At 33.5% G+C, this 19,470-nt stretch overlaps 2 protein-coding genes across 2 annotated transcripts; both read left to right on the plus strand.

The window, feature by feature from the left end:
- Positions 1-2,985: 2,985 nt before the first annotated feature.
- LOC111628502 lies at positions 2,986-11,297 on the plus strand. Its single transcript, XM_023372302.1, has 13 exons — positions 2,986-3,107; positions 3,338-3,517; positions 7,045-7,257; positions 7,328-7,423; positions 7,504-7,629; positions 7,708-7,995; positions 8,092-8,223; positions 8,297-8,473; positions 8,537-8,716; positions 8,793-8,972; positions 9,682-10,122; positions 10,208-10,289; positions 10,605-11,297. Exons 1-13 carry the CDS (start codon positions 3,053-3,055, stop codon positions 11,026-11,028), a joined length of 2,574 nt encoding a protein of 857 aa, XP_023228070.1. The 5' UTR covers positions 2,986-3,052; the 3' UTR covers positions 11,029-11,297.
- A 3,737-nt stretch (positions 11,298-15,034) lies between these two features.
- On the plus strand, positions 15,035-19,146 carry LOC111628497 (CUB and sushi domain-containing protein 3-like). Its single transcript, XM_023372298.1, has 7 exons — positions 15,035-15,158; positions 15,960-16,134; positions 16,215-16,318; positions 17,645-17,995; positions 18,070-18,246; positions 18,320-18,406; positions 19,073-19,146. The coding sequence occupies exons 1-7, from the start codon at positions 15,104-15,106 to the stop codon at positions 19,144-19,146; spliced, it is 1,023 nt and encodes a 340-aa protein (XP_023228066.1). The 5' UTR covers positions 15,035-15,103.
- Positions 19,147-19,470: the final 324 nt, after the last annotated feature.

The raw sequence follows: 19,470 nt of genomic DNA on the forward strand, positions 1-19,470 counted from the left end.
AGATTTTAATTACTTCTTAAACTTTAAAAAAAAAAAAAATTTTAAATGATGATCTACCTTAATCGCCCCCTAGATTTAAATAACGAAAAGTATTTCTAAATGGTGACAGATTTAAATTTCTGTGAGTTTTTAAAGCCCTATTTCAAAGTGATGTCATATTTTAATTGCTCTTATATTTTAAAAAATTCTAATTTAAACTGGTGACAGATTTTAATCGCTTCTTATGAATTTTTTGTAAAAAATCTTTAATTAAAATGACGACAGATTTTTATCGCCCNTTATTTAAGGTATACGTTGAAGATCTCTAAGATTTTACTTTATCCATTTCCCGTTTAGCTAATGCTTGCGGGTATCCTGGCTCTCCTGCACACGCGAGTGTTGCTTTTTCAAGTGAGGTCATCACCCCAGGAACGTTATCTGTTAAATCGGCTTTATCTGTGTTAAAATAGCCTTTAGATACGAGCACAAACGAGCACAATTTTTTTGGAATATGAAAAAATTATTTAGAACTAGCCATATTAATGAGGTTACTTAATTTAATTAATTGAAGTTCCATAATCATCAGAAGCCCAAGGGCTTACACTTATCAAGATTCGATACCCCAAAGGCTGTATATTAAGAAGTAGTATCTAGATTTGCATATGTAGTTTCAAATTTACACCAAATCTAGTAGCTTCACAGATTTCATACTCAAAAACTACATTAAATTTCATCAAGTTTATCAAGTTTTATATATATATGTCAAATTTTATGCTGCGGCTTGATACTTTTGAGATTCCGACACGAAACCTCGCCCAAAAAAATTTTATTGTAGTAATGCTTCACAGTAGAAAATATATCAGAATTTTATGCCTTTACGCTTTATTAAACTTCATGCCCATAAAAATCCATCAACCATCGGAACTTTATGAAATTTAATATACAAAAAGGGCACCAGCTATCGGAATTATAAGCAATTTTCGTACACAAACAGCACGAAATTCTAAATATAGTTACCGCATAAGTTTCGTGAAATTTCATACCTTAAAATACCACAACCTTAAAATATTTCACCAGAAACTTTATCAAATTTCGTACTTTATATTTTAAAAAAATTTTCTAGTAACTAAAAATATTCTTTAGATTTTGACGAAAAGGTTAAATAAATACGATACACCGCCATTTTGAATTTTAATTAATATATTCATTGTTTGTATTCTAGAAAAGTAGGTCTAATTGAATTTTAAATAACTTGTTACCATTCGGATATAATAACACTAAAACGTTTGATAATGAATAAGAATAGAATTAAGAATTAACTGACTTCTAATTTCATTCACAAAGTTCAATACACTTTACCATTAATTTGAATAGTTGGATTCCAACTGAAACTTTATCAACGTCAAGATTCATACGGAGATTTTAATTATTCTAGATTAATGCCTCGTTACAGCATCGTTATATGTTATTAAAACATCATTTATAGTATAAAAAGAGAATTAGATAAGTCTTGTATTGTTTTAATAACTCCCAGTACAAGTGAACGTTCGCCGCGCACGGAGTTTGTACTTTTCAAATATGTGAAAAAACGCATAGGGAAACTTAATGCGCCCATTGAATCGTAACCAGTCGCGTAGCATTGACTAACAGATCATCAATATTACTATATTGAATGGTCTGTTAAGCAACGCGACGAGACGACGCTCTCGCCGCATTTTATACGATACTATCGCGTCGTCGAGCGATTTTGAAGAAAATCTCTCAATAAACTCTACGTAGAATGATAGTTTTATATTTCCTCGTCCTTTTTTGACGCGCCGAATTATACATATGTATAACAAGGCGCGTTGCGACCGCTCCGGACGTTCGCGCCGCACACGCGATTCGGGAATTGTTTTATTGTAACGTCAATTATTTCTACGATTTCTTTCGTTTGCAGGGGAAAAAAAGGAATTATTACTCCTGTTTTTTCTAACAATACAAAAATTGCTAGTCTGAGAAGAACATGGGTTACACATCCAAGGACATGGTGTAACAATGGACAGCCCCACGGTCTCATATCCAGGACATAATGTTATTTGTAACTCATAGGGCGTTGTCGACGGAGTATTGTGTATTGTTATGGGTCGGGTATTTTTGGTGATCTTAAAATTGATGTGCGGAATCTGGGAAAAAATTTCTCGTGACTTCAAATTTTGGTTCTAATCGTGATTTGAATATTCTTTTCTGCCAAATTTAGAATGGTTTATTTATGGACCTATCAACTATCTTTTTCCTTTTATTTATAACACTTTTACACAATTATTTAAATTCTTACAATACGGAAATACATATGTATTTATAAACGTTTTAATTTTAGTTATTTTGACGAATATACAAGACGAAAATACCCGCCGCGCGTCGTTACTAATAATGGTATAGAAATGATGGTGTAAATAGTTTAATGAAATCACATTTTTTTGTTAATTGGAAATGTTTTAAATTTGAATAATGTAAAGCAGAATTGTTTGTAAAATTCAAACAATTTTTATTTTAAATACTGCGATTTCTTTATTTGGAGTAAATCGTATAATACGACGTTTTGAAGTTGTAAAAGGACGTTACATCACGCGAAAATAACAACGCATTGTTTCAGTTCAGCCATAACTCGTGCTTAACTTTTAAAATTAGTTACAAAACAATTATAGCTGTTAAATTGCAAAATCGGTTAGGAGTATTATTTATTTATTTTCTTATTTTTATTACGCTTAAGACGAAAATTTCCACTACGACGCGCAATCTAGTGAATCACGAGAAGGAAAATAATCTCTTTTTTTTTTTTATTCATGAGAGAAATAAAACGTCTAAAAGCTGTAATGAGACAGAAGCTACTCACTACCCGGATCTGACCTCCTATACAAGCAGGCCTCATAACAAGTAAAAACGTCAGTGGGTTGGGGAGAGATTGCGTGACGTCGTTGCAAGATGTTTGCTGATTGGCCCGCTTCCGTATCGACGTCAGAAGCGGTTTAAAATAAAGCGAGAGACGATAGAGAATATTAGTTTCGATGTTTTGTTTCTGTGGAATGACACGATGAAGGATAAACACTTGCTGATTTGGATATATAATTTATGTTTATTGGCATACGGTAAGTGGATCTTAATTAAATTAATTTAAATTGTCTTACTTGTTAGTTAATTACCAAGTAAATTAAATTAATTAATCCATATTATGATGTAAAATATTAAACGTTATTTAAAAGTTTACCTTTGCTTATCCCTTTGATATTTATTTAATACAGTGCCAAAATTGTTAATTAATTATTTAAGGTATACGTTGAAGATCTCTAAGATTTTACTTTATCCATTTCCCGTTTAGCTAATGCTTGCGGGTATCCTGGCTCTCCTGCACACGCGAGTGTTGCTTTTTCAAGTGAGGTCATCACCCCAGGAACGGTGGCTTCTTACACCTGCGACGGAGGGTTCGAACTCTTAGGACCCAGCAGGAGAATATGTAACGAAAATGGAACGTGGGTTCCCCTCGGAATCCCTTTTTGTGGTAAGTTACATAACGTAAAACGAAGTATATATGTTGGAAACTGGTGCAGAGAATCAGTTTCTATAATTTTAGATACAATAGGTATTAAACTACAGGTCTCCGATGCAAAAAAGCAATGGATTTTCGTGGTACGGGTAGCAAATTCTAATTAGTTTCTTTAAATCTTAATTAATCTTAAATCATAAATTAATAATTTCTATGGTCTGGAGTGTAATGAGAATCAATTTGCATGATCTAGAAAATAAAAAGCAAGATGGTTGCATCATACTCTTATGGATTTTTCTGATGTCTCATCACAGGAACCGAGTATTTTAACAATTAAAAAGAATATATTATGAAGTTTCAATACAAGCTTATACAAAATAGATAAGAAACAGGTATTGGCAAGGATAGAGAAAAATTGCTTTCTTCCAACCGTTTATCTAATTTTTAACAAACTGGATTTTTTTGTGTAAAAAAGTACTACAAGTTCATTGTCTATGCTTATGTCATGGTTGGTAGCTAGGAAGTATGTTCTTCAGCCTTGGAAATACCCATTGTTCTTTACAGGAAGCCATTGGAAGTGATGCAAATGTAGATATATATAAAGAAATTCGGTTAAGAAGTATAAACAATGGTGACTATTAACTGAAATAAAATCTGTTAGTGGACAATAACAATATTATCGACCTTTGAAACCGAGTTTGCGACACAAAAGATTTAATCAATAGAAACGGATATCGGATTTAATTAATGCGTCTTTTTATATTATAGGTAAATTTAGCATTGTTATCCAGATGACTAGTGTCTTTTTGCTTGGCTGGTCATACCCCGAGACCTACATCGAACGGGGTCCTCTTACGCAACAGGAAATCACCGTCGATCACGTGACCCGGAGGGTGATTTCCGACGGGAAGAGTCGTTGACCGAACCTCCGCAACGTTACCTGCTTTCTTCATTTGACCGCGAAGACTACCCCGCTAGCGCTAAAAAGTAAAATCAAAGATGGCCGTGACATTGCAAACGATTACTGTTAGGCCAACTGATGAGTTGAAGTTTAGTGGAGCGAGTAACTCCTATAATCTGCACCGGTTACCTCTTCCATATTTGTTACGATCTTTTTCGCTATAATATCTTCAAGTTACGAACAGTTAGGATTTATTTTAAGAATTATAAATAGTTAAAAATTAATAATTTAATTTTGAATCATTTTTAAACTATTTTTTTTAATTGCCGAGTTAAACTTTGATCCGCGCATAACATTCGCCTTAATTTGGCTTTCCAGCAATACATAATTATCATCAATTTAATGTAATTAATTTTGTTTTCCCGCGTTAAAAATACAATTTTAATGAAGTATAATGATTAAAATTTCCATCACAAATTAATTTATATCAGACTCTAATGATCTTTATTAACCTTCAGAATTATTGAACTTGACAAGTTTAATTAAACTATTCCAAGAGGTCTTTAAAATATTGTATAAATTAGCATTAAAAACTCACTTCGAATAGCTTAAATATTTTAAAACGTTATTTATTCCATTCGAAATTCGTGTTAATTGATCTTCCTGGTTCGTCGCCATCTTTAAATTTAATAATATCAACTAGCGTAGAAAATTCACTAATTTTAATGCATATAATAATGAAAAAAAATAATAGTTCTTGTATAATTGCTGGTACCCATATGATGGGTAAAATCAGGATATAAAAGCATGCTTATAAAAGTTACGAATAAGGAAATATAACGAGAATGCAATGAAAATATTGTTTTAATATTGCGTGCCAAAGATGATTTATTTTAAAATATATATTTTAATATAAAATAATTAAGTATTTTTAATTTTTTTTCTATTTCTTAAATTATTTGCCTGGCAACACTCCTTTACGTACGTATAGAAGTGTTGCCACACATATATATTAATTTTTTTTATATGGAAAAGAAATGTCTGGCAACACTCTATAAGATTTGTAGGCAGAGTGTTGCCATTCCTTTTTTTTTAAATAATTTTCAGCGAAGATTTTCAAATTGATGTAATTCAAAACTGGGCTCTCAATAGCAATCCTTATCGATCTTGGATGAAAAGTTCAACGATACGCCTATCATCGAATGCAATAAACTTCACCTCCCACGTCAAGTTTATTTGTACTTTTCACGCTTTGACAAGCAGCGATCAACACGTACGCGATAATTTTAACAGCCCTAATAACCTGCAAGAGTATCGTTTATAGTTTTAAGATACTGTATTAGATTACTCACAGCATCACGCCGATAGTTTTACCATTGTTAGTAACTACAAATTCAACCTACTTATTTTACATAATTGCTAATAATAATCCAGTTTATTGTAGTATTAACCCGTTCCTCAATTATCTTATTAATTACTTTCTTAAAGAAGTTACGCAGAAGTTAAAGTCCTCATAAAAAAATCCAGTGAAAGGAGTTTAGTGAATTAAATTGTTGGGTTTAACCCGAAAATTATAAGAGGTCGTTAACCGAACGAATCGTTTAATGAATGTTCAGGTGACCGACTAGCATTTTCTCCACCTCTGTTATGACCCATCGTAACGGTTCTTTAGCATATCCTTGTTCGCTGAACCTTTCGTGTCTTAGCCTTTTGACATTAACTTCCTCCGAATTGTAGGCCATATTGACTCGGGTTTTGCATTAATTAATATCAGTTACTTTCTAATAAAATTAAATTTATATCAGATAAATGATAAGTATATTGGTAGACATTAAAAAATATCTCAAGTATTAAAATATTTCCTTATTTTCAGTAAAGAATCCATATTGGAAATCATATGACACATTTTTGAATGACTTCAAAAATGTGTCATATTATTTTAACCAAAAAACCAAGCTATTCGAGGCATATAAGAGTACGAAAATGAAATACTTCATAAAAAAAAGATTTATTTGTTTACACGAGATGCTACGAAGTTTAAGGAAAACGTAGACCCGTATAAGGTCACGTCATAGTATCATAAATGAAGAAGAACCATGACGTAAGAAATGAGAGAACGGAAGTGAAAGATGGAATGTCTGACCTTAGAGAAACTAGACCTTCCGGTATATTTCGATGGAATTTTAACTCATTGCCTCGGGCGCAACCGGTATTTTTCTGCCAACGGGTGCGATTAGTTGGATAAAAATTGCATTTTCTTGACTCGTGCGAGTCCGTTGACCTTCTATGTAGTTTTATTTCAATCGACTGGAAGAGTGAAGTAAAAAGTGTCCTTTGTTGTTATCCAGTCAGTTTCGAGTGTCAACACTCGATCGACTAAACCAAGTTCTTTTTATTTTTACTGGGTTAAAATTCTGCACGCGCAGATCCGTTTCCATCGTTAACAGTGGATGAGATTTACTTAACCGAAATGATCCACACTTTAATTTTCTATGGCATTTATGCTCCATTTATGTCCCTTTGTGTTACGCGTGTAATGTTGTTTTGGCATACACCCAACGCATAAACCTATAAAATAAATTTACGTGGCAATATATTTTTCATGACTTTTAACATTAAAATTCACGTTTTCTTTTTCTAGTTTTAAATGTGGCTGCCGGTAAAGCACCTATGCAATCGTCTATTATGGGTAAAGGTGTGCCACAAAAAGCTGTTGACGGTAGTACAAGCACGTTTTTTAATGCCGAAACGTGTACTATGACCGAAACGGAACGTACACCGTGGTGGTACGTTAATTTACTAGAACCTTACATGGTGCAGCTGGTGAGGGTAGATTTCGGGACGTCTTGCTGTTGTAAGTTTCTACAGCTAGATTTAAAGATATTTTATAAAAATTTATATCACTAATAATTATATTTTTGTAGCTAACAATAGGCCAGCCACTATAGTTATAAGAGTAGGCAATAACAGGCCGGACTTAGGGGTGAATCCGATCTGCAACCGATATACCGGTTATATAGGTGATGTAATTTTATTAACTACGTTTAATTGTTTAAAATGGGTGTAGAATGATATTAAATCAAATAATTTTGTATAACAGAAGAGGGTAGGCCTCTGTTTCTACCATGCAACACCGCAATGCCTGGGGCTTTTGTAAGCATTCATCTTGAAGGGCCTCCAGGAAATCCTCTTTCGATATGCGAAACTTTCGTTTACACCGATCAAGGTAGTCTAATTTTTTAAATATTAAAAGCTAATTGAATCATTTTTACACGTTATTGACACATTAATTTAATTATTCTAGCTCTTCCTATCGAGAGATGTCCATCCTTCCGTGATCAACCCTTGGGAAGTACGGCCACCTATAATGGAAAATGTTATATATTTTATAATAATCAACCAAGAAATTTCGAGCATTCTAGAAGATTCTGTGAGATTCGTGGGGGTAGTTTGATTGACGAAACTAGTCCTGCCTTACAAGGGTTTTTAAGTTGGGAATTGTATCGTAGACACCGTAACGATCCTAGTGGTCAATACTGGATGGGTGCAGTTAGAGATTTGAGAGATAGAAACAATTGGAAATGGATTAACGGTGAGTTATTGTGAGCTTTGCATTGTAAAATATGGTGAGAAAGGTATAATTTTAAGGAAATCTAACGCAATTTTTACATATTTACCATTGCTGTAGGTCAAGATGTAACAATTTCTTTTTGGAACCTTCCCGGAACTAACGAGAATTGTTCTCGTTTTGATGGAGCCAAAGGTTGGCTCTGGTCTGACACTAATTGTAACTTAAACCTGAATTTTATTTGTCAACACAGTAAGTGACTTTTATCTTTTTTTAAAATTCTTTCGTTTTAAAAGTTAACTGAACCAATTTGCATATATTATAGGACCGGCGACTTGTGGAAAACCAGAAAGGCCAGCCAATTCTACAATTTTAGCAAGAAGTTTGGAGATAGAATCAGTTATAGAGTATCGTTGCGCTCCAGGACATTTGCTAGTCGGTCCAAATATCCGAACATGTCTTCCAACTGGATTCTTCAGCGAGTTGCCACCAAAGTGTAGATGTATGTCATGTTCTAAGAACTTCATTTAAGAGTGACCACTGTTCTAAAATTTAATTTTTATAGATCTGGAATGCGGATTACCCGCTAAAATTCCCAATGGGCAATACACGTTAGTAAATGGAACCAGGCATTATTTAAGCAGTGTTCAATATGCGTGCCAAGACGGTTACGTGTTGGTGGGTCGTGGAAATCTGATATGTGACGTTGATGAAAAGTGGAATGGTCCACCACCTAGATGCGAACGTATGTAAACTATTCTTAGATTTATAGGGTAAACTATAATTTAAGTATACTAAATTTGTATGTGTTAATTTTTCAGCTGTTTATTGCCGTGTACCACCTTCTACACAGAACGGTCGCTTTGTCCTGTCTACAAACAGCAGCGTGTATGGTACAATTGCCGAATATTACTGTGAACCGGGTTATAGACTGGTGGGAAAACCTCGTCTTACCTGTGTTGCCAGCGGATATTGGGATGCGGATGCCCCACTGTGCGAAGGTGGGTGAAGCATAACTTTATTTATTTTTTCCTAGTTTCCAATAATATAGAACTAAATCAAATTTTTATCAATATAAACATTGGAATAACAATAGAATTACGCACGATATCGATCTATTTTTAGTCGAAAGTGTGACAATAGAGGGCACGTTTCTTAAATTAATTCTTAAATAGTCTAATTATAGACCTTAATCAGGAAATGTGTCTTAAATCAATAAGGCAGGATACTTATAATGAGGCATAATATTGCGTGAATATTGTAGAACTAATTTGGTGTTACGTGACACGATAGTTTATATTTTTATACACAAAAAATATAGAAAATTTAAAACTATATATGAAGGAAAGATGCAGGGTTTCTTCACACGACCGGTTTTGATGGAGTGTGATATTTCATCTGTAAGCAGACATTGTGTGTAACAGGATGCGATCTAATCTGCATATCTCCTCTACAACAGAGATATTCGTCTAAATGTTGTTATTATTTTTTCAATAATGTGACCTATATAATAATATTTAACAGGGTCAAATAATGTGAATTATAACTTTAAATATTCCAATAAAAACTTTAAATTATGCAAGGTGATAAAATCGCGGCACCGTTATAAAGTAATAGGGATTCTCACGAATGTAAATGTAACTATAACTGAAAAACTTGTATTAATTAATATTATTTTTAAAATTTTAATTATGTTTCTTGTCGTTACAGCCGATTTGAGTACCACAACAAGCTCAACGAAGCAACCCTCTCCTGTGTATCCCATCAGAAATACTCACGCGCAACCTAGTCCCACTCACAGATTGACCCAACGTCCAGTTCATAGTACAGAACCAATTATAATTATTGCAGAAACTACCTCTTCCAGAAGACCGACCACACGTTATACCACAACAAGAAGGACCACCCATCGTACCACAACGACTACCACAACGTCTACACCCTATACACATATATGGACTAGGCACCGTTACACTACACCTACGCTACCTCCTCTGCGTGATATCGTCACCCTGAAACCTCTCAGTAACGACATCCCTGACAACCTTAATATAAGAGGTGATACGGGCCCAAAAGCCGAATTACCAAGTAACACCATTGGGCAGAAATATGAAGATAAATCCGACCCCGCTAGCGCCAGGCTAAATATGGGTAAGTGCCAGCCAAGTATGATGCGATTTCGGTTTTACTTTTATAATTTTTTAAAAAAACAGATGTCATTTTTGAAAATTTTTAGGTGGAATTATCGCTTTAGCCGTTTTTGGAGGATTCATTCTGATAGGAATCACAGTTACTTTAATATTAGTCTTTGTACGCCGGTAAGTGACGTTTACTTTTTTATAGATCTAAAATAATATAAAAAAATTCAAAAATGCCCACCCCAATTAATTGGTATCTTCAAAAATTAATCAAAATTAAGTTTGCTGGCTTATAATAATAAATATTAACCAATAGCTTAACGGCTTTTAAAAATTTCTTTGAATAATACGCATGCTTTGTCTGGTCGAAGCATAGAGAAAAGCATGGGGATGGGTCTCTCTACCTTAACCCCTTGTGCTAACATTACAGGACTAGTGTCCACGATACTGTACCCTGGTGAGTTGTGTGGCTCACCTCCCTCTTCCATCCGCCAGGAGCAGAAACAGCATCAGCAGAGGATCCTTGGATAACACCACCATTTCGACTTACGACAGTGGAGGAAGCGGAGGACACAGTTTGCACAAGTACTACAAGCGTGCCTGGGAGAATCTGAGATACGACGGGAAGACTTCGTCATATCCGGTTCACGTGGAGCATCACGAAAACTCGCACGCGCCTGTCAGCCGCCAGGATACTCTAGATAATCCAAACATTCGCGGAAACGGCAGGGGTACCATCGAAGGTTACAGAGAAGCTAACGAAATTATGGTCAGTGATGTTGCAGCTTTGTACGCCCGACCCGATAAAAATAAACCTCATCGACCTTCTGCTGATCCTAGCCCCTCACGTGACAAGAAAATGATTCGTGACTGGTACAGCCATCAATTGGGTAGTCAATCCAGACGTGGTGCCTACTGATTTGATTTGTGGTCATTTCTAAATAGCCGTATCGTCGTAAATCCCTCTGTTAGATTCTGAAACGTGAGTTCAGAGTCTAACTGACGGTTACGCTTGTTTGTGTATGCGTGATTGATGAATTATTTATGACTGTAGAGTGAAAAAAATGCTCAAATTAACTGTTTCTTAATGATGGTTTCTGGGTAAGACCGGGAAGTCTTGATATCTACCTCAATGGAGGTGTGTAAATATATATTAAACTTTAATAAACACTCGTTATAATATTCTAATTGCTTGTTTGTTTAATCTCTTATCTTTACATTTTATACCGGCGGTCCCGAAAGTGGGCATTTTCGGGAATTAATTTAAAACATCATAAACTGTCATATACATAACCTTTTGGTCTAATAATTTATTAGTATATGACAGTTCAGGATGTAAATTTGCATCTCATAAGTAGATCTTTTCTATGAAAACGGTGTGTAGATTAATACTGGTTCACTAGATTTATTTATTATTAATTATATTGGAAAAATAGCGAATCAATGAAAGATGGAGGAATCCTTGAAGGAGTCGACGGTTAAAAAAGTTTGGGGATTCCTACTTTATGCAGTATTTTATGCGTTTATCTATCTATAAAGTTTATCTTTGAATCTAACGGGGTTAGGATCTCAAATCTTCAGGTTATGTTCCAATTTTTATCAAGCTAAACGTTATGTAAAACTATGTCGCGAATAATTCAGTTTTCGAGAAGCCTAATTAAGTAGGCTCAACTGTTTAGTTTCATTGAGCTTCAATAACAGATTTCGGATCTGAGAAAATTCAAAATGGCGTCATATTGTTCTCGTGTTCGTAAATTAGGTGCATCTACAAGCACAAATTAATGAAAAGTCGGGGATATATGCCGAGTAACGCGTTGCAAACTATACATTTTTTTCAGTTTTATTCATTGAATTATATAAATTTAAATTTAAACACGATTTTGATGATGTCCTTTCCGACGTTCTTCGTAAGCAGCCATTCAAAGTATCAGTAGTATTTGTACGAACTGCATCATAAAACTAACTAGCTTGATATCATTAATAAAAATGGATCTTCACGCATCAAGAAATAAAGAAATTTTCCGAAATAATAAATAAAAAAAAAGTCACCTCTCCTACGGAAATTGTTCCAGAAGTGTTTATATGTTCATGCATTCGTTCGGCTACAATAGTCGTTGACTTCCTTTACTATAAATATAACTGACCTTAACCAATCGTTCGTTGTGAGGAAGCCGGGTCATATATTAAAATTCGGATCGTACCATCTAACGTATCCCAAATATTAATTAAAAATTTATATGTTCAATTTTATATTTAGGAAAATATAATTCAATACAGGTCATATTCTATCTACTATAACTGAAGCAATAACAAAGCTATTTCCATATAAATTTCATGAATTGAAATGTAAATAAATTAATATTTCTACTTAAAATACATGGCTTCAGACTTAAAATTTGAGAAATTTTAATGGATTTACGCTATTAATTTAAAGAAATATGAAGACCTTTACTTTATTTGGAAAAAATATATAATTCGACGAAACACGATAGATACACTAAATCATATTAAATACACTAGACCCCACCTTTCATACCTTAATCGTTCCGAAAAAACCATCGTAAAGCGAGCCTAATTATTCCATAAGAACAAAGTTGTAAATTGAATTAACATTGAGATATTGAAATTATACAATGTCCGGCAGGGAGAACACCAGCAAAAATATGGCATTTCGTATAAAGTATAATTAATACTACTAATAAAAAAGGGAGGTTTATAGAAAGAGAGAGAGAGAGAGAGAGAGGGGTCGTAAAGCGAGGGGGTCTACAGTATAAAAACAAGATCCGTCTTCAGGTTTCGCTGATGATAGCAGAGACCTTCGTAGATGTTTTTCTTAAGGAGAAAGCTGTTTACTTGCAAGGAAAGGTTACATTAAACTTATCTGAACCTTTAAACGAGTGAAAGAAACGGGATGTATGGTACTTTATCTCATTTTTTTTTGTGTACTTCAATCGAAAAAGTGCAACAAGTTTCGATACAAATGACATAATAATATATCAGTAACCTGTTCGAATGGCCTTGGAATTTTCTCTTCCTGAAGCAATATAATGTTTATGACAACTTTTTATTTTAATGCACACATTAAACAAACATTTAACCTTTCATTTTATATATTATTATACATTTATATTACATTCTATGATTCATTTCTTACGTAAAGTATAAATGTCAAGAGGAATATTCATTTAAATCAATGGACATCTTTCGATGTATTGAAATTAATTTGTTTACGAGTTTCTATAGGATTTATTTAAAATTTAAAAAAATCTAAAAGTTCAAGTTTTTTTTTTTTAAGAATTTAAATCAAATTTCTTAAGTTAATTAGAAAGCCTCCGCCTGGTAAGCATTTCCTGTATAAGTAACGTACGTAATTAATGATCTTGTATTTTTCCTGATGCTCCACTGCATTTTTGTACATTATTTTTTAGCTTTAAATTTGAATTTTATTCTTAAAAAATCATGTATTTTTATAAATTAGAAACTATATTTTTTAAATTAATTTTTATATAAAAATTCTGGAACTTTTAAAACATGTTATATTTAATATCTGATCCAAAATTCTATCGAAACGTTAATGATCTCGGAGTTAAAATGGCCGAATGCGATTATTTAATTTATGGCCGCTAGGTGGCAGCATGAGTTCATGTATAGGGGACATCTATGGGATAAAAATTTCCATTTTTTAACTTAATTTGTCAAAATATTAATACTTTTTCTGTTAATTGAAGTGTGAAAATCGATTGTTTTTATCAGTATTGTCTCCGCTGCTGTGTTAAGCAACATAACCTTAACCAAGCTAATACAGTCAATCCCCCCTATAACACTGTTGATTATTCTGTTTTATATGAATTCCATGTTGTACGAATCACTTAGATTTTACAAATATGTGAGCCATTCACAGCCCGGTACATGTATTTGTAAAATCTAAGTGACTTGTACAACATGGAATTCATATAAAACAGAATAATCAACAGTGTTATAGGGGGGTCGACTTGTACCATTCTTTTTATTTGTAATTTTAACTTTTTGCCCGAGGGCGCTAAGAGGAGCTTCCCTGATTTTGTCAGGCCCACAATGAGAGAAGGCCCGACATATCCGGGTCAACTCGCCCACGAAAATAAAGAATATCACTTAAAATGTCATTCTTTCCCAAGTTAAAGATTGATTTTGGTATTAGGATTAAGCATAAAAAGAGATTTTATTATAATTAAGGTTTAATTTTATCATTAAAAATAATCTAATAGAATCTAACAGGTAAATAATCTAATAGAAAAATAAAAAATTCTTATTTTAAGTTCGTTCCATACAAAAAAAAAATTATTTGTTACTTTCTAACTTATGCATTAAAGTTTTAATGGCCGATAAAGTTACAAGACTGTTATTTGACGTCATTTGTCAATTATTCGGTGTAAATGAAACTTCGACGTAACAATAGGTCACCGCTTGTCACGTCACCTTACGAATTTCTCGAGATTTTATCCATAGATAAATACAGCAATATATTTTCTCCTTTCGTAAGAAAATTCACTATATAGAGGTATAGAAAAAAACGTTGGCTGTTTGACTCTGTTTAGGAAATAACAATCGAATTATTACATAATCGAATAGCAATTATTAAAGAGCAATTTAATTATTATAATTATTTTAAATTATAATAAAACTGCCATTGTGAGTGGGTTACCGAATGGGTCATTTCACTAGATTGGGAAATGATTCAATAACGTAGCCGCTAATTAAATCAAATTTTGTGTTATTGAATTACGTAACGGGGTCATAAAAAAAAAAAATCAAAATGCCAATTGGTCCGTACACGACTCGCAACGAGCCAAGTTCTATTTTGAGTAAAGCGGGCGAAAATTCGACCACCGGTGACAAAAGCTCGAATGATCGCTAGATGGCGCGATGAAGTGTTGACCAAATGGGCACGTGGTCAGCGCACGTGTAGGCAGTGTGACGTGTGACGCCTCACAAGCCAGCTGCCCAATACTTCAATCATGCGTTTTGTTTATTTTGTGTTTACCACGTTTCTATTCTGTGCGACATCGCAAGGTAAAGATAACAATTGATTTAAATCTTATTATTTAATTGAATAACTAATTTGTTTAACCGGTGCTGAACTTTTTATTTGAATACTTATCTAAGTTTTTAAATGTTTTTTTTCCTTTCTTTTTTGTGTATGCGTGTGTGTTTGTGTGTTTATATAAATGTGGGTGTTGACAATTTGGAACTATTGTGCTGATCGCTGTTGCAATGGGAGAAGGGAACAAAAAAAAAATGTGTTAATTGGATTTTATTGTGAAAACGAGTTTCATCCGGAACTGGGACCCTCCCGAAATTCAAAATTGCTATTTTGTGATGCTGAAAACTATCATTTTAACTGAAGTTTCATGGTCGTTTCTTGTAATTTCTTGGCTAATTTCCAGTTTCTTCTTAACGCCTAGGATTATTTCTTCATTTTTTTCCCCTCACAAAGATATATTTGGTTGCTAATGAGCGTTAAGCAAGTTAATAGATTTTTAATTAGAATTGTATTTTTGTACTGTACAACACGGAAGATATTCTAGGTTAAATTATTCGGTCTTTTTGCTCAAGTTTCCTTAGATTAATTGCATTCATTCGATAGATTTTGATGTTTTTTGACTTTTAACGTAAAATTTATGATATTTTCTTTGTTTTTAAGTCAACGGCCCTCTTAAATTTTTTAACAATGCCCTTACAGTTTTAGAAATATTTAGAATTTTATAGTTTTAAGAGACCTTATAAGGTACTTAGATGTTTCGGGTAGGCTGTGACTTAAAATAGCCAGCTTCTACGGTGAAATTATAACAGAAAATTTCCTTAAATTTCCAGATTTACAAACATTTCAAGTTTGCTCAGACGAAGACTTTCACATCAGCTGCAACTCTCATAGCATTTTGGCCGTTCACCAAGCCACCTTTTCTACGAACGTTGAGAAACTGAACGAAACGTGCCTCAGGAATCAAACCAATTGCACAGAAGATATATCATTTTCTGTTGCATCAAAGTAAGCATTAGCTACTACGAAAAAGCGTAGAAAAAAATATGTACGTAATATAATTATTAATAGACAATAACTCGTTACAGATGTTCAGGCTTATCCAAATGCAACTTCAACTTGGCCAGAGACCACGAAGACAAGAAATGTTTAGACTATGGTCTCCTCGACATCAAGTATTCCTGCATTCCAGGTGAATATGAAAGACTTTATCGTTTGTAAAAGTAGGAAAATACGAAAAAAAGAGAACAAATGCGCTCATTAAAACTGTCTGAAAGTAGCTTAACGATACGGTTACGAATCAATAAACTCAATCATTGTATGCCAGACTTCCCTCTCAGCTCATCACTTTATGACTTTTCATAGGAACTAGTGATTATATTTAGACACGCCTACGACACATAAACCTTTTTTTATTTTATTTTAGAAATGCAAATTTTACTTTTATGAAGCGAGCAACGACTTTCGATCGCTAACGAGGAGTAAGCTGAGAAGATGGCCAATTTATTAAATTTTATAAATAATTATTAAAAATATAAAAGAAAAACTGTAATATTTATACAAAACAATATTATTTTTAATATTACATTGATGGTAATTTAGCAGTTAAGCCGTATTCCGTGTAGTGAGAACCTATTGACAACTCCGAAAACCGTTCCCCCTAGGAAATCGCATTACAGTATATAAATATATTCATGTAACTTATAAACCCACAGGATTTAAAACCCTCCCTTTGCTCATTGTTTGGTTAGACTACGTGACAAGAATTAAGCACACTTCAACTCCTTTATCTTTTCAATCGCTCTCTCACCTGTCGATCCGACCATATTTTTTTTCTTTTCTGTAGAGGGGCCATTCTTCCTTCATGCGGGTCTCTGAGTGATGCAGACATTGTAATCACTAGTCCATTGAACATAAAAATGAATAGGCCAAGAGGCGGAGGTTTTAAAGCAAGTATACTCTTTAATATGACATGAATGGGGATCTGCGTGTGGTCTTCAAACAGTTATTTGTATCTCGTTAAGAGTTACTCGAGTTTGGGATATTTTTGAAATGAAACAGAATACCTTAGCAATTATATATATATTATCTGCTCTTCTTAAACACTGGAAGATAAACTGACTTTATTAATTTATGTACTTTGACAGTCCATGGAGGATCCGTTAGAAGGATTAATCAGGAAAAAAAAGCACCACTGCGTTTTTTAACGGGAAACAATTTATATCCAGTTGTAGAGATAAAATCTGTCAATTGGAAAATAAATCATTTAAGGTTAGACGGTCAGTAAAGATCAGTAATTTACTGAGTTGTTCGATGGGCAGATGTTCTGTATTGTTGAGAGCAGATGTAACCACTTCTAAATGAAGTTAACTGTAAGCTTTCAGGCCCTTTGACGTTTAAGTCTCCAGTTCTTTATGATCGTACCGGATCGTTTTTCATTACTTTATATAATCTGATTTTAGTACTAACCGATTTTAAGTTGTTTTGTACACCACTTGAAGTAACCTTCTTTTAACAGAAACCAGTATCAATAAATACTGCAACGTTCACTTGAAGAATTCTTCGGGATACATAACGTCTCCGGGTTATCCTATGTTCTATCCACGATTTTATAACTGTAGCTGGATTATAGAAGCGGGTGTAGGACAGACAATTAGCGTGACGCTTCTTGATATATCTCTCAGACTATCTAAAAAGAACGAGCATTGCAATGACGTAACAATTACTGAGGGGTATAGGAAGCTTTTAGTAGGATGTGGCTGGCCAAAATATCTTCCACGAACCGTAATATCGAAAAAGAATCAAATTAAAATTCGCCTTTCTTCTAAAGAATTCATCCCTTCTAAAGGATTTATGATTTATTATAAAGGTATGCCCCTATTTAGCATTACAGCAATGACTTTTATGGAAGATTGAAAATTTCATCATTTATTTCATTTTCAGTTCGTGGTTGTACGGCTCTTCCTCCTCCCCATTTAGGATATATGGTTTACAGCAATGGGACAGCTGCCATGTATATGTGTTGTAAAGATCATGTTTTTAACGACAGTAAACAAGACAATCGTTACCTTTACTGCATCAATGATCAAAGGTGGAACGCATCCATGGCGAATTGCGTTCGTGAGTTTCTTATTCTTCTTCTGGAATTTAAAAATTTAACAGTTTTATGACCATTTTTTAAATTTCTCAACAGCAAACGAAGAAGCATTCGGTAACGATAAGCTGTTTTCGAATCAAAGTTCCGTGAAAAAAGAGCTTCATACAAGAGATCTTCTGCAAGGTTAGTTTGTAACGTTTACCATTTTGGCATTTATAAATTTAAAATTTTAAATATTTTGAATTAAATACGGCTTATATGACGTAATTTTTTGAAAGACCGTTACGATAACGGACATTTATCTAAACCTCCAATGAAATTGTAAGTTCGACGATTAGGGGGGTTTTTTATTCCCTTTCGTCGGAATGGTCTAAGGCCTTCGCGTATGCGGGTGGGGGTTTTCGGAGGCAGAAAAAGACAAAGAAACCGTTTATTTCTCGAGCGATGGCGAGTTAGAGTTCGGAGTAGAAAAGATGCAATGGATATCGGTGAGTTAGGCACTCATTAGCGGAAGCACGGAGAGAAGAGGGCGACGTTCCCAAAGGGTCTACTCTAGAGGAAGCCCCTTGTCCTTGATGGTGGAGGTTTTTAAGTTTTTCGGAAGAAAAGTCCGGTGTCGCCGACTCGACACTTATATAACTTGTTTTTTCGATGGTTTAACTTAATAAATTTTACATTTTTTGTTTTTTTTTGACTATTTCCGGAGCCTCACAAAATCCATTAATTACAATCACGTGAGAAAAAAACCGTTAAAAACCGTTTTTACAAATTTTAAAACTTAAAACATTTAATTTTAAGTGTAAAATGTTATAAATTTTATAATTTTTAAAAAATAATTTTATTTTTCAGAGGCCCTTACTCCTGTTNTCTTATGTAAAAAATATAATATAAAAAATGAAAAAATTTCATTTGTGAGTGGTTAAGGCCTTTCAGATTCTTGTTAGAATTTAATTAATATATTTTATTGCATTCATTCAATACAAAATAAAATAAAATTCAGAATCATTGCCGGGGTAACACGAATCATTTAATTACGATATGCCTAAATATTAAATATGTTATTTAGAAGTATACAGCATAATTACTTTTTAATAATTCATTAATTTGTAATTATTTTAATTTAATCAAATTAATAGCTAAATTGAAATTTTGCAATTTTCTTTTTATGAATTGGAATTGCCACGAGGAGAAGCCATTAAAATGCTTTCCAGATAAGGTTCAACTCTACAGAATACATCAGAAGAATA

The sequence above is a fragment of the Centruroides sculpturatus genome, unplaced genomic scaffold, assembly GCF_000671375.1.
Source record: "Centruroides sculpturatus isolate CEXI.00-Female unplaced genomic scaffold, Cexi_2.0 scaffold615, whole genome shotgun sequence".
NCBI classification, from domain to species: domain Eukaryota; kingdom Metazoa; phylum Arthropoda; class Arachnida; order Scorpiones; family Buthidae; genus Centruroides; species Centruroides sculpturatus.

Excerpts from the sequence above, each read along its gene's own strand:
- LOC111628502 (XM_023372302.1), top strand. The coding sequence starts at position 3,053 with ATGAAGGATAAACACTTGCTGATTTGGATATATAATTTATGTTTATTG. Across the intron at positions 7,258-7,327 it reads TTTCGGGACGTCTTGCTGTT|CTAACAATAGGCCAGCCACT; the intron begins GTAAGTTTCTAC and ends ATATTTTTGTAG. Across the intron at positions 8,224-8,296 it reads GAATTTTATTTGTCAACACA|GACCGGCGACTTGTGGAAAA; the intron begins GTAAGTGACTTT and ends CATATATTATAG.